The sequence below is a fragment of the Hemiscyllium ocellatum genome, chromosome 34, assembly GCF_020745735.1.
Source record: "Hemiscyllium ocellatum isolate sHemOce1 chromosome 34, sHemOce1.pat.X.cur, whole genome shotgun sequence".
NCBI lineage: Eukaryota > Metazoa > Chordata > Chondrichthyes > Orectolobiformes > Hemiscylliidae > Hemiscyllium > Hemiscyllium ocellatum.
This window is the reverse complement of record NC_083434.1, coordinates 21,935,385-21,951,111: the sequence shown is the minus strand read 5'-3', so window position 1 is coordinate 21,951,111 and position 15,727 is coordinate 21,935,385. Positions and strand designations below refer to the sequence as shown.

Sequence of the window (15,727 nt, the reverse complement as noted above, 5' to 3'; positions counted from 1 at the left end):
ACCAGAATTGTATGCAGTATTCCAGAAGTGGCCTAACCAATGTCCTGTACAGCATCAATATGACCTTCCAACTCCTATACTCAATGCACTGACTAATAAAAGCAAACCTACCAAATGTCTTGCTCACTACCCCATCTAACAGTGACTCCACTTTGACGGAACTATGAGCCTGCATCCCAGGCAACACCCCTAACCTTACAATTATGTGTATAAGTCCTGCTCTGGTTTGCTCTATTAAAATTCAGCACCTCACATTTATTTAAATTAAACTCCATCGACCATTCTTCCGCCTATTTGCCCATCTGATCAAGGTCCCGTTGCACTCTGAGGTAACCTTCTTCACTGTCCAGTACACCAGCATTTTTGGTGCCATCTGCAAACTTACCAACCATGCCTCCTATATTCACATCCAAATTGTTTATATAAATGATGAAAACCTGTGGTCCCAGCAAACTTGTAACAGCATACCGCTGGTCACAGGTCTCCTGTTCGAAAACCAACCAAAAATAGACTGTGGTATGATCTTTAAACTGCAGGAAAATATAGATAGTAAACCAGTAGCAACATGCAGAGGCAATTTACTAGTCTGATTATGCACAGTGGCTCAGTGGTTAGCACTGCTGCCTCATGGACCCAGGTTTGATTCTCACCTCAGGTGACTGTCTGTGTGGAGTTTGCACATTTTCCCCATGAATGTGTGGCTTTCCTTTGGTGCTCCAGTTTCCTCCCACAATCCAAAAATGTGCAGGTTAGGTGAATTAGCCATGTTAACTTGCCCATAGTGTTAGGTGCATTAGTCAGAGGGAAATGGGTCTGGGTGGGTTACTCTTCAGAGGGTTGGTGTGGACTTGTTGGACCAAATGGCCTGCTTCCACACTGTAGATAATCTAATCTAATCTGTTATGGACCAGGCCAGATGTCCTGGAAACATTTTAAGAAGTAACCCAGACCCTAACTTTTCTAGTTGTTTTAGGCAGGTGTAAGGTAGAAATTCCAGGAGTGATGCAGCTGATCAAACCACTTTGTTTCAAGTAAAACAGAATTTATTTACACACCACTGAATGATACACAAGCAAAAGAAAACAGAATTTAGAATAACAATGCTTTGAAAACCCAACTGGCTCTATCACAAATGAATGATTCTGTTTCAATTTCCTGCAACATCCCCATAAACACACCCCTTGGCAAAAAAAGGTAAATTCAAATCCAGGTTCTTACAGGAGAGATGTTAGAGAGAGAGGATCAGCCAGGGATCATTTGCTGAAGCATAGAACTTCTTTTCACTGTAGCTGCCTCTTTGGCCCTGGCAGTTTCTAACTACTGAAACTAAACCAGACTAGAAAAACACTGAACTAGGAGAACTGGCCACTCCCCTTTCATTGTACAACTGTTTTTAAAAGTGTCTAAAGGCCATTTCCCTGATTGTTGTCTTATTAGCCATTAACAAAGACCCTACGTACAGCCAAATCGGAACCTTTTTTTTTACAATCCTTCTTGGAAAAAATCGAAGGACAGCATACCTTTGTTAAAGGAGCAGCATTATCACACATCAAACTGCAGATTTTGATTACTCTAGTATACAAGCTCCTGGGAACATATAATGAAGTCTCATTAAATCTGTACTGGACATATTTTAACAAAGACTTTGCATGCAAGTTTGCTAAATAACTTGTCACCCTCTGTACCTTTTCAGCAATTGTTTCAGAAGAACTGAAAAGTTGGTCCCTGACTCCGTAATTATATTAAGTTCCATTAAAAAGAATAACAGGAAGTCATGAATATCTCTTCTCTCCCTGCATAAATATATCACAGAATATGGATGAGCTGCCAAGAAAATGTTTCCAAGGAGATAACACTACGAAAATATCTAAATGTAATCTAAAAGAATTACTGGTGTAATAATTTAATTCACAGATATTGACCAGTGAGCAGAACAAACCGAAAAATGTAGATGCAGTTTAAGGCACTTGTATATTTTCCTATATATTATATTTACACGACTAGCTCCGGGAGACTTATAAATTGTTTCAACACATTTTAACTGACCTAAGTTTTAACTGCTGAGATAGAATAAAGAGAAAGTACAGAATGAAGAGAAAAAGAAAATCATTTGCAATTTGCTGCAGTCAGGTCCTGATAAGTGAATAGTAGGAGCTATAAATGTGATTTTCTGTTGTTTTATGAATTCAAGATTTGAGTTAATTTTCAGAAATTCTCTGCAACGCCTCAACTAAGACTCTTCCACTGTTACAGACGTTTTGCTGAGAAGACTCAAGGCGAAAGAAGAGGTGCCGTTCTTGTTATTTCTTTTGAAGTGTTCATCAGCTGACACTTGACCAAAATGAAACTGCACTGGAGCGACCTCACACGGATTGATTTCAGTCACAGATTTACTGGTGCAAAACACATTCAATGCAAGAAAGTGCACATCGAAAAATGCTTAATTTAAAATTTAAAAGTTTAATCGACGTGCATCATCTACGTTGTGAGTGGGAAATTGACAAACAATGAAGTTGGAGTGGAAAATGAAACCTAGGCACCGCTGGGATTCGAACCCAGGATCTCCTGTTTACTAGACAGGCGCTTTAACCAACTAAGCCACGGCGCCGCGATAGCCTTTTGACTCCAAGATTACAAGACTCTGGTAGATCCGTGCAATTACTTGGAAAATAGTAATATATTAATGATATGCCTTTCCTGCTAGAACATTTACTATGCTACTATTAAGTTTATCAACGTACCGGTGCACCTTTTGTGCATTTCATATGTGGAGAGGGTGGGTGCAGTGCTGTCTTTCATGTCATAATGTTTCCATGCGCCCCCCTTGGCTGTCATTGACATGAGAAAGGGAAAGGAGCAGAGCCCCAGGAGCACGCGCAGCTCCGGGCCCGGCGACCATGGAACCCGGTGTAGCAAAAGCCCTTGGTCAGGTGACCAGTCCCAGGCTGCGTACCTCTTTCATTCACAGAGCCTGTCTCACTCACCTTTTCCTGTCGAATTAGATTCTCGCTGACTTGGTCTTGTTGCAGAATTCTGGGTCTTCTTCCTAACCTCAGCATCCCTGAGGTTCCTCGCACCTCATTAAGGAAATACAAAAGAAAATTTCAAAAAAAAAATGCTGGAAACGCTCAGCTGGTCAGGTACGTGTATGAATTTAGCTTTCTTACAATTAACATTTTTGACCAGAATCCAAAAGCATTAGCTTGCCTTTACTGATGTCCACTGTTTTGTCTTCTAATATCAAAGAATTGCCGTTGTCCTTCATTCATATGTAACTATAATTGCAAATATTACAGCAATATTGTTTAAAAGTCAAATACGCCTTTCTTAACGTAGTTTTTAAAGAAAAAAATCAGCGGTTTATGAGATCAGCAACGTTATAAAACGCATTTGGCTTTACTAAGTTCCAGGAAGGGTTCTTCTGGAAACTTAAGCCATTTTTTTAATTGCTTCACCCCAACTCCATCATGTGCTTATACATCCTAAGGATTGGTTACTAATAAGCTTCTAAATCAACATCAGTTCGTCCTTAAGAACCATGTATCTCCCATAATGTTTCAGTAAAACATCTAAAGTCAATTACAAAACCCCCATTTATCCGTCTGGCTTTGCATCAAATTGTCATATTTTCCTCTTCACGCATTCTCTGGATATTGTAAATATTTTATTTCCTACTTAAATTGCTTTAAATGTGACTTTTGTGATGCACCATTAGAATTTCTGTCTTCTGACCCTTTCCTCATATTTTCCACCTGATTACGTTTTTATGAAGTCCTTGCTTTATGTCTGGAATGTATTGCCTGGGAGTGTGGTCAAGACAGATTCAGTTGGGCTTTCAAAGGGGAATTGGAGAATTAAATGATGCAAAAATATTTGCAAGTCTTTTGGGGAAAAGGTGGGGACTTGGTCTGACTGAGTTGTTTTTGCAGGAGTTTCCATTGCAGCATTTTAGGCTAACATCTTAAGCTGAAATATTGATGGCATTTCCCCTATCATGATGTCAGAAGTGGGGATGTTTGTTGATGGTTTCACAGCATTCAGTCTCAATTATTGTTCCTCAGATAATGAAGCAGTCAATGAAAAAAGACCTAGACAACATTTCAGGCTTGGGCTTAATTGAGACATGGATGTCACTTATCAAACAATAATTTCTGGTAAGATAGAATCTAACCATCTCTCCTTGACATTCATTGCCTCTATCATCAATGATTACCACACCATCCACATCCTGGAAGTTACCATTAACCAGAGACTGAACCAGGCCCGTCGGATAAATACTTTAGCTATAAAATAGGTCAGAAGATGGGAATTCTGCAGTGAATATCTAGCATCCTGATCCTCCAAGGTCAATCCAATATATATAAGAGACAAATGAGAGGTGTAATGAAATACTTTCCGTTTGCCTGGTTGTGTGCAGTTTCAACAACACTGAAGAAGCTCTACACGACTTCACACAAAGTTGCCCAACAAATGAAGAAGGGTTATGAACGGATAGAAATGGTATCATCTCTACCAGTATACAGGAGTGTACAGCATGGCAGCATGTGAATGATAATCATTCTACCTCTCAGAGATTGTTTAATTAAAGAAGGAAGCATCCACAGTTTCTAATATAACCTTGGGTTTTCTGAACTAATAATTGCTTGGTAGTATAGAATTTAAACATTGATAAAGTTGACATGAAGTCAAAGCTTTTCATCTTGTATTCATCAGGACTAAAATGAAATGAAATCAAATCTGGAAAGCAAATAACAATTTAAACAGTATGAGAAGAGAATGCTGACTAGCTGTTAGCATGGGAAAGCTGCATGAAATGTTCTCTGTCATGCTTAGTTAACTGATTAAATTCCATCTAGGCAAGTCAATTCAGATTGGTCAGATTGTTGCCTTGGGGATACAGGAAGGATTGGCTGCCTCCAAAACTAACTAGCCCCATTGAAAATGGTACAATATATGGAACACTTTCACATATTGACAAAGAATGGTGCCCTATGTTTGGAAAAATATATCTTCTGATACGTGCAAATCAGTCACAGGTTCTGACTGATAAATTAGTTTCCAATTTAAGATAAATTTTTAGCATAAATATTAATATTATATTAAACTGTATCCAAAAGCAGAATCACATATAATGTTGGACACTATGTTCAGAATTTTGCAAGCATGGACTGGTTGACCACAGTTGAGTATGTGGCACACAGCAGACAGTCGAAGGCACATATGATATGATCTAATCCTCCAAGGTACGGTCTATATACTTGACAGTTCAGTGACACAAACTCATTCCATATTAATCAGTCAGACGATGTACAGGACATCTTTTTGGCTTCCTGTTAGTGGAGAATACCAATCATGTGTCTACTGCAAAGCACCAGCATGAGACACATAGCTTCAACCTTTGTGGACTGCTCATACATGTTGCTACCGATGGTTCAAATGTTAAATTATCATGGAGTTAGCCATGTAGTGTCAGAAGATCCATTGAAGCTCCTGAAGAATGATTCAAAAATCTATCTATTCAGAATTATTACACACTCCTGGAGCAAGCGGAACTTGAACCCAGGTCTCCTAGCTTAGAGGTAGCAACAATACAACTGTGTTACAAGTGACCCTGATGTGGGTGAGAATTGTAGCAGGTTAAGTTGCTTGTGTGTTGCAAATTATTGTTTAAATTTACTGGCAGATGATTTGGCTAGATTGTCATCATATCATTTGTGTTGCCCTTGTTTTTAAGGTTCTCTTTTCATTTCATACACTGGTAGTGCCCCATCCTCTACATTGGGAGGCCTAGGTTCAAGTCCAAATCACTCTAGTGGTATTTTAGACCACTTCCAAACAGGTCGATTAAGAAATATCTACACTTGGTTTGAGAGCATGCCTGAAACTACTGGTTTGTTCAATAGAGATTATTTACTGACATTGAGAAACTCTGACAAGCAAACTGATGCGCTGGAACAAAAATGAATCTACCCGAGAAAACATAGGCTTCGCCCTTATGGCTGCTATGTTGCAAATTAAGCGAGCAAAGGGCAGAACTTATATAGTTAATGGTAGGGCCCTGGTTGATGTCGTCAAACAGAGACACCTCGGGGTTGAGGTCTTTGAAAGTTGCTTCACAGATAGTCAGGGTGGTTAAGAAGGCATTTAGCATGCTTGCCTTCATTGCTTAGACCATTGATTATAGGAGTTGGGATGCCATGTTAAGGGTTGTACAGGATATTGGTGAGGTCATTTTTGGCATACTGTATGCAGTTCTAGTTCACCTTGCTATGGGAGGGACATTATTAAATTGGAGAGGGTTCAGAATGTTGCTGGGGCTGAATGGTATGAGTTATAAGGAGAGACTGGATAAGCTGGGGCTTTTTTCACTGTTGTTTAGACGGTGACTTGATAGAGTTTTATAAAATCATAAGGGACACAGATAAAGTGAATAGCAAAAGTCTTTTCCCTAGGGTGGGGTGTTCATAACTAGGAACTACCAGATAAAGTGGCAGATGCAGGTACAGTTACAACATTGAAAAGACATTTGGATAGGTACATGAATAGGAAAAGTTTAACCGGTTATGGGCCAAAGCTGGCAAATGGGACTAGAGTGGGAAACCTTATCAGTATAGTTGAGTTGGACTGCAGGATCTGTTTTCATCCTGTATGATTCTGTGACTTTAGATCCTTTTTTTGAGTTTTCCTAAATTTGACAACATAGCTAGTAAATATAAATTTGATAGGCTAAGGAGGAGGAACTTTCTTCTGATATTTGTCATACACGTTTATTGATGGCACAATCCCACAAGATTAGATTTTAGTGCTGATCAAGTCAGCGGAATAAGATTTTAAAATGAGTTGTGCCCTTTAAGATAATATCACCATATAATAGAATTAAAAAAAATAGAAGTTATTACAAAACAGTTAGTGTTCTAGTGGTATTAGCATTGAGTGTAATTATTGATTAATTGAAGGAGACAACAAGGAATTTGGTCATTCTACTTTCTGAAATTTTATTCTCTCCACTACCATAGATTGTATGTCACTGGATTGAAAATGTCAAAACTACTTTTTTTGAATCTCAAGTCATTGGATTTTAATGGAAATTATAGAGGGGCCACCAAAATTGGATGGATACAACTGCTGAGAGATTTGAGGCCCATTTGGCTGTAGAGAGCCCTTTGAACTATCCCAATTTAAATCAGGTAAATGTGAATTCCAGTTGTGGGTAACTCCAGAACAATGAACTGTGAACATAAGATAACAATAAACAAAGCAAATAATTTCTTGACACAGTGAAATGAGAATGTGAAACTTGCTGTCACGTAGAATGGTTGAAGAAGATAAAAGTGCGCTTAAAAAGGAGACTTAATGTCCATAGATAGGACAGGGGAATGAGACAACATGGAAGGGGGTAACTAAATTGGGAGGAGGCACTTCTTCCAAATGCTAACTTTTTGTGCTGGAGATTTTATGTAAGTGGCTGTTGACATTATAAAGGTAATGAGCTTCAAGGAGGACTTATCAGAACTCTCATAGATAATAAATTGCACTTACTTTTATTTGAGTGAGATTTCAAATTAAAACCAAATGTATGAATGTTATATATCTTTCTTCACTTTTTTTGTATCTTCGATACCTTGTACCCTATGACCAAACTAATGTGTTAGTGAGAACATATCAGATGCATTTCAAAATTGATCAGGTTTGCAAAGTGACTTATATGAATATCATAATAATATTTATTAGCTGATTCAATCACCTTTTGTGTATTCTAATGATTTTTGTCCATCAATATATGAAAAAGAGAACATTTTAAGCAAAAGCTATACATCAGAATAGTTTGGGAAATAGTGAGTTTTGAGAAGACTTGTAGCTCACATTGAGTTTCTGGATGTAGGTTTGCACGCTGAACTGGAAGGTTCATTTTCAGATGTTTTGTCACAGTACTAGGTAACATCTTCAGTGAGTCTCCGGACAAAGTACTGCTGATGACTCATGCTTTCTATTTATATGTTTAGGTTTCTTTGGGTTGGTGATATTATTTCCTGTGGTGAGGTCATTTCCAGTTCTTTTTTCAGGAAGTGGTAAATGGGGTCCAAGTCAATGTGTTTGTTGATAGAGTTCTGGTTGGAATTCTCATGCGTGTCTCTATTTGGCTTTCCCTGGGATGGATGTGTTGTTCCAGTCCGAGTGGTGTCCTTCCTTTTCTATATGTAAGGATACTAGTGAGAGAGGGTCATATCATTTTGTGGCTAGTTGATGTTCATGTATCCTGGTGGCTAGTTTTCTGTCTGTTTGTCCAATATAGTGTTTTTTACAGTTCTTGCACGGTATATTGTAAATGAAATTAGTTTTGCGTGCCTGTCAAGGGTCTTTCAAGTTCGTTAGCTGCTGTTTTAATGTGTTGGTGGGTTTGTCGGCTACCATGATGCCAAGGGGTCTGAGTAGTCTGGCAGTCATTTCTGAGATGTCTTTTATATAGGGGAGAGTGGCTAGGGTTTCTGGACGTGTTTTGTCTGCTGGTTTGGGTTTGTTACTGAGAAATCAGTGGATGGTGTTCATTAGGTATCCATTCTTTTTTAATACAGTGTACAGGTGATTTTCCTCTGCTCTGCATAGTTCATCTTTGCTGCAGTGTGTGGTGACTCATTGAAATAATGTTCTGATGCAGCTTTGTTTGTGGATGTTGGGATGATTGCTTCTGTAGTTCAATATTTGGTCTTTATGTGTTGTTTTCCTGTAGATGCTGGTTTGAAGTTCCCCATTGGCCGCTCGCTCTACTGTGACATCTAGGAGTGGCAATTTGTTGTTGTTTTCCTCCTCTTTGCTGAATTTTATGCCAGTAAGGGTATTATTGATGGTCTTGAAGATTTCCTCTAATTTGTTTTGTTTAGTGATGACAAAGGTGTCATCCACATAGTGGACCCAAAGTTTGGGTTGGACGGTTGGCAGAGCTATTTGTTCGAATCTCTGCTAAGAACCCTGATATCAGAGATCCCATGAGTCTTCCATTTGTTTGTCTGCAGGTTTTGTTTTTGAAGGTGAAGTTCAAAATGCATACATCAATCTGCATCAACCTTATCCTTATCTGTATGTAAGGATGTTAGTGAGAGAGGGTCATGTCGTTTTCTGGCTATTTGATGTTCATGTATCCTGGTGGCTAGTTTTCTGTTTGTTCAATGTAGCATTTGTTACAGTTCTTGCACGGTATTTTGTAAGTGACATTCATTTCGCTTATTGTCTGTATAGGGTCTTTCAAGTTATTTGAAGACTTTTCATATTGTATTAAGCTGAGAACAAAGCAGATGGAGCCTCTCGCCTGAAAGTTGAGATTCCTGACAACAGCACCACTTTTTAGTATGCCTTTCGTTCAGATATCCAGTTGATTTATTTATCCAAAGAAGAGACTATAGATTGTAAATGTTGACTTTGTTTTTCTCTCCAGAGGGCTGCCAGAACTGTTGCGCTTCTCCAGCACTTTGATTTTGGGTCCGCAATGTTTAGTTTTTTTCTTATCAGTTCATGGAATTGGGTATTGCTGCTTGTCCCTTGTTCCTGTTAGGAAGATGGTAGCAAACTGCCTTCTTGAACTGCTGCAGTCCACACATTATAAGTAGACTAATGCATGTCGTAGGAAAGGAGTTCCAGGATTTTAACCGAGTCATGGTGAAGGAACAGTGATGTATTTCCAATTCAGGATGATGTCTGCCACCCTTGACCTTCTAGATGGAAGTGATTGTGGGTTTGAAAAGTGTGGTGTGAGGATTGTTGGTGAGTTGTTACGGTGCATATTTTAATTGGTACACACCGCTGACAATGAGCAACTCCATAAGTCACATGACACCTGGTTATTTCCAACAGGTTTATTTGAAATCACAAGCTTTTGGAGCGTTGAAGCATCTGGTGAATCGATGACTCCGAAAGCTTGTGACTTCAAATAAATCTGTTGGACTATAACGCAGGGTTGTGTGATTTTCTGACTTTGTCCACACCAGTCCAACACCGGCACTGCCACATCATGGCACTAAGCAACTGTTGTGAAGGGAGTGGATGTGGTTTGCCTTGACAGAGGGTCATTGAACTCAAAACGTAGGCACTGCTTTCTCTCAATTGATGCTGCCTGACCTGCTGAATTTCTCCAGCAATTTGGTTTTATTTCAGATTCCCAGCATCTGCAGGTTTTTTAAAAATTTTATTTTAGTCATATGCTGGGTTGCATTCCAGTTAAGAGTTAGGGGGAGGGAGTGTAAGCACACCTGAGTTGCAGGTACTGTATATTGCGGCTGGGGAACATGATGCGGGACCCGTGGCTCCACCTGGAAAGTGTTGCCGCACCTCCGCGCAGGCTCCTATGGGGGGCGCTGGCTGTGGGAGGGTGGAGACGTGTCGTAAACAGTGGCGGGCGGCAGTGTCGCGCCGCGGGCTCTTCTCGGTTCGTCGCGCCCGCCCTGGCGCAGTGAGGGCTGCGGCCGACAGGAGCCGCCCGAACGGCAGCAGCAACCGAAAGGCGAAGGGAGAGAGGGGCGAGAGCCCGAGGCCTGCGTAGGCCTCACACACACACACTGTCTCGCTCTATCTCGGCCGTTAACACCGACAAGATGGAGAGCACCGAGGAGGGTGAGAGCGAGCGTGGGGTTCCGGGAGGGGGAGGGGGAGGGGGGGAGCCGAGGACTCGGGGGAATTGAACAGGCCGCTCACTGCTTTCAGGGAAGGCCCGGAGGGAGCGGGGTGGAAGGTAGACCTGGAGAAAGGGAAGCAGCGTTCGCCCAAAACAAAAACACCCTGGCGGCGCGGGATTTTTTCGGTTCAGAGGTTGTGCTTAAGATACCCTCACCCTCACCCTCCCCCCCCCCCCCCCCATTCCTCACCCTCCCACCCCCCCCATTTCTCACTCTCTTCCCCCATTCCTCGCCCCCTCCCACCCCCCATTCCTCGCCCCCTCCCACCCCCCATTCCTCGCCCCCTCCCACCCCCCATTCCTCGCCCCCTCCCACCCCCCATTCCTCGCCCCCTCCCACCCCCCATTCCTCGCCCCCTCCCACCCCCCATTCCTCACCCCCTCCCACCCCCCATTCCTCACCCCCTCCCACCCCCCATTCCTCACCCCCTCCCACCCCCCATTCCTCACCCCCTCCCACCTCCCATTCCTCACCCCCTCCCACCCCCCATTCCTCCCCCTCCCCCTTTCTGTTTATCCCCTCCCTCCTCCCCACTATCCCCCTCCCTCCCTCCCTCCCTCCCTCCCTCCCTCCCTCCTTCCCTCCTTCCCTCCCTCCTTCCCTCCCTCCTTCCTCCTCTCTCCTTCCCTGACCCCTCTCTTCACCCCACCCCCCAATGTGATCTTTATGGTCTTTGTTTTGTCAGTTGATTTTTAAACTAACAAGTGCAGTAAATATTTCCTACCCAAACAAGTTTCAGCATTTTGGTTTAGAATTCCAATCTGCATGAATGCAAAAGCACACAAGATTTGTTGTGATGATGCTGCAATTTTCAAAAAAGAAAATTGAAGTGCTTTTGCTGACTTCTACTTTCTGCATGTAGTAACTTCGCACAGGCTGCTTATCTGCCTCTGTAAATGAAGCATCATGTAGTTTTGATTACACTGGGAAGGAGAAGAATTGCTACGACAGAGCTTTATTTTTACTTCTAACTTTGCAGGTCTGGTGATAATAGCAAACATGCATTAAATCTTGCATTTACAAGTTTCAACAAACTTTATAGAATTTAAGATTATTTTAGCTTCACGATCTGGATAATTTAAACCATGACTATCATAGCTTCATCCAGATCTAATGGATCACAGAAGTGCCTCAAAGGTAGAATGCAGAGGGTAGTGGTGGAGGGTTGTTTTTCAGACTGGAGGCCTGTGACCAGTGGAGTGCCGCAAGGATCAGTGCTGGGTCCATTACTTTTGATTTGGATGCGAGCATAGGAGATATAGTTAGTAATTTTGCAGATGACACCAAAATTGGAGGTGTAGTGGACAGCGAAGAAGGTTACCTCAGATTACAATGGGATCTAGATCAGATGGGCCAATGGGCTGAGAAGTGGCAGATGAACATTAATTTAAATAAATGTGAGGTGCTGCATTTTCGGAAAGCAAATCTTAGCAGGGCTTACACACTTAATGGTAAGGTCCTAGAGAATGTTACTGAACAAAGGGACTTTGGAGTGCAGGTTCATAGCATCTTGAAAGTGGAGTTGCAGGTAAATAGGATAGTGAAGAAGGCGTTTGGGTCAGAGTATTGAGTACAGGAGTTGGAAGGTCATGTTGTGGCTGTACAGGATATTGGTTAGGCCACTGTTGGAATATTGCGTGCAATTCTGGTCTCCTTCCTATCGGAAACATGTTGTGAAACTTGAAAGAGTTTATAAGGATGTTGCCAGGGTTGGAGGATTTGAGCTGTAGGGAGAGGTTAAATAGACTGGGGCTGTTTTCCCTAGAGTGTTGGAGGCTGAGGGGTGACCTTATAGAGGTTTAAAAAATCAAGAGGGCCATGGATTGGATAAAATAGGCAGTGTTTTCCCTGGGGTGTGGGAGTCCAGGACTAGAGGGCATAGTTTTAGGGTGAGAGGGGAAAGATATAAAAGGGATCTAAGGGGCAAAGTTTTCACGCAGAGGGTGGTACATGTATGGAATGAGTTGCCAGAAGAAGTGGTGGAGGCTGGTACAATTGCCACATTTAAAAGGCATCTGAATGGATATATGAATAGGATGGGTTTGGAGGGATATGGGCCAGGTGTTGGCAGATAGGACTAGATTGGGTTGGCATATCTATTCTGCATGGAAGAGTTGGGCCGAAGGTTCTGTTTCCGTGCTGTACATCTCTATGACTGTGTGGCACTTGATTTTATTTTGCACTTACTGTATATGAAATATGTAGCATTGATGGAGCATGAATAGTCACAATTTATTGGAATTGTTTGATTAGTACTTCAAACCATTGGGGAAATTCCCTAGATGACTGACAACTCATTGTTCTTAATTGAGCATTTGGGACTTTTAAAAAGTATTTATCTTTTATTTGTGATGAATAGTTAAATCTAAGAGTAGGTGCCCTGTAGTATGGTATGGCTTTTGTCTGATTGTTTGGTTGAGGAGTATAGGATTGCCGAGCTGAGTTGATCTGGCATTGTCTCAGTTGAAGGAAAGTGAGCTTACATGCCCATGCCCATCCATTCCACAGCATCCACATCCACTTTTAAACTCGAACACACAAATCAAGGCTGACACTGTTGTGCGGCACTGAAGGAGCTTCACACTGTCTCTTTTGGATGAGAAGTTGCCTGCTTGGATGACTGTCAAAGATTCCAAAAACAACACTTTCCCAAAAGAACAAGGGTGATTTGCCCCAACCTCTTGGCCAAGATGTATCTCTGTATCAACATCACACGAACAATTTTGTTGGTCAATACCACATTACTGTTTCTGAAGTTTTGCTGTGTTTGATTGTTGTATTTCTACATTACAACAATGACTACACTCCAAACATACTTCATTCACTGTGAAGTACTTGATGACATTCAATGGTTGTGACAAGCTCTTTTTACCAGAGGGCAATCTGTGTGTTCTAGTTTTTTAAAAAAATCATGATGTTTCAATGTGTTTTCAAATTTTGCATTGAAAAGGCTCCTGTTTTTACTACAGCTATTCCTAAACTCAAAAGTGGTGTCAGACTACTTCTGCAGGTGCGAACTGCATTGCATCTCGCAGTTACATTGATTTACACACATTTGCTGGAACTTCACGCTATATTTTACCTTGTATACCTACAAAGGAAGGGTCAGTTGTTTTTGAAAGATGTCTGATTTTTTTGAAGTGTTCTAACTGTTGCACCATTTTGTGACTAACCCACTTAGAACTTTAGTCACTGCAAATTGAGCCAAGCAAATGAATTGATGAACTATTTGGTGAAGTGTGATTAAGCAATGTGTGACAATCTAGAATATAGATATGTAGTTTTGATGTGAATAATGTGTTGTAGTACCTAGCGTATTTGTGATCAGCTGATCTGACAAAGCATCTTATAACCAGTTAATATCCTTTAAAGTGCAGTCACTTATAACATAGGAAATGCAGCAGCTAGTTTGTGCACAGTAAATTCCCACAAACAACAGTATGATAAAGAGAGATGATCTGTTTTTGTGAAATGTATTGAGGGATAAATATTGGCCAGCACTCTGGGGAGTGCTCGTGCTCCTATTTGAAATAGTGTCAGGGGATCTTTACGTCCACCTGACAGATGAGGCCTCTTTTTAATGTAATCCAAAAGGTATCATCTCCAGCAGTGCTGCACAGACGCATCAGCCTAAACTCCAGTGCTCAAATCCTGAATGCATGAAACTTTCTGTACTCCAGTGAGAATCTGTCAACTAAACAACAGCTGGCAAAGTCAGAATCAGTTTTAAAAGAATACTATTCTTTTGTTAAAATGTATAAAAAATGCATAATTGTTGGTTTTAACTGAGGTTATTTCACCGTCTTTCCACTTTGGTGTTCTGCCTTTCTGAGGCACTGAGGTGATTTATGACATTGCAGATGAGATTAGGTAAATCGATACCTAAATCTGGCACCATCAAGTCTGGGAATTTTATATTTTTCCAAGTGATTCATTCCACTTATTTTAGCGATCAAGCCCTTTAGATACTTTGAGCTGAGATTATGGTAGTGCTGATTATTAAATGGTTTAATTTAAAGTATAAGTAGCTGCCAAAGGACTCAAACTGTCCTGGCTAAATGTGCATTCCAGAAGCATGCACCATTTCAAGTTTTGGGCAGGCAAAAGGTTGGAAGAAAACTGCAAGCCAGGGACCATCAGGAAATGCAGATGTCAACATTTTGGGTGTCGACTTCTGCACCTCCTGAAGCTGCCTGGCTTACTGTGTTCTTCCAGCCTCCTATCTGTCTACTTTGGATTCAAGTATCTGCAGTTTTTTTTTGTCTCTAACCGTTTCAAGTTTGACAGTGATGCTAGATTGCAGCTTTTGAAAAGACTCTTTCATGTGACAAAAAAAAGACTTCTAGGTTGACAATTCTACGATGACTCTGCATGATGATGGCAAAAATACATGATAATTTATTGACAACTTACTGACATCTTCTCACCTGACATTATTTAAACATTTTTTTCAACAAGGCAGACAAGTTACTTGGGCCCTTCAGGCTGTGAGTTCAGCCTACAAAGTGTCTGACTGATGTTCCCTGTTATTTTAGACAATATATTGGAACTGAGGGTCACTTGCTTCCACTCTGAACTAACAGCAATTGCAGCATCCAATGATCCAATCTCTGACTATGCAGACTCTGCTGTGTCTAGGTGGTACTTGAAAGTTGGGGTGGCATGGTGGCTCTGTGGTTAGCATTGCTGCCTCTGCGTCAGGGATTCTGGTTTGATTTCAGTTTTGGGCCAACTGCCTATGTGGAGTTTCCACATTCACTCCACATCTGCATGGGTTTCCTCCCCGTCATCCAGTTTTCTCTGACAGTCCAAAGACATCTAGGAAATGTTGATTGGCCATGGTAAATTTCCCCATAGTTTCTAAGGACGTGCAGGCGATGTGGATCAGCCACGGGGAATGCAGAGTTACAGGGAGGAGTGGTGTGCTCTTAGGAGGGTTGGCGTGGACTCAGTGGGCTGATTGTCCTGCTTTCATGCTGTAGGGATTCTCTGATTCAGTTGTGTAGGTGAAGTGTTTGGAAATTTGTGAATATTTTCCAAAACCTCAACCTCATTTCTGAGGC

At 41.3% G+C, this 15,727-nt stretch overlaps 1 protein-coding gene and 1 non-coding gene across 2 annotated transcripts in view; one reads left to right on the top strand and one right to left on the bottom strand.

The window, feature by feature from the left end:
• Window positions 1–2,534: 2,534 nt before the first annotated feature.
• trnat-agu (transfer RNA threonine (anticodon AGU)) lies at window positions 2,535–2,608 on the bottom strand. Its single transcript has one exon. It is a non-coding gene; the product is annotated as a tRNA-Thr (tRNA).
• Window positions 2,609–10,360: 7,752 nt separating this feature from the next.
• Window positions 10,361–15,727, top strand: part of marchf6 (membrane-associated ring finger (C3HC4) 6) — a 77,992-nt gene continuing 72,625 nt past the window's right edge. The window contains exon 1 of the mRNA XM_060850088.1: window positions 10,361–10,602. Within this exon, the coding sequence (XP_060706071.1) occupies window positions 10,584–10,602 (19 nt within the window). The 5' untranslated portion in view covers window positions 10,361–10,583. The remainder of the gene's footprint in view (window positions 10,603–15,727) is intronic.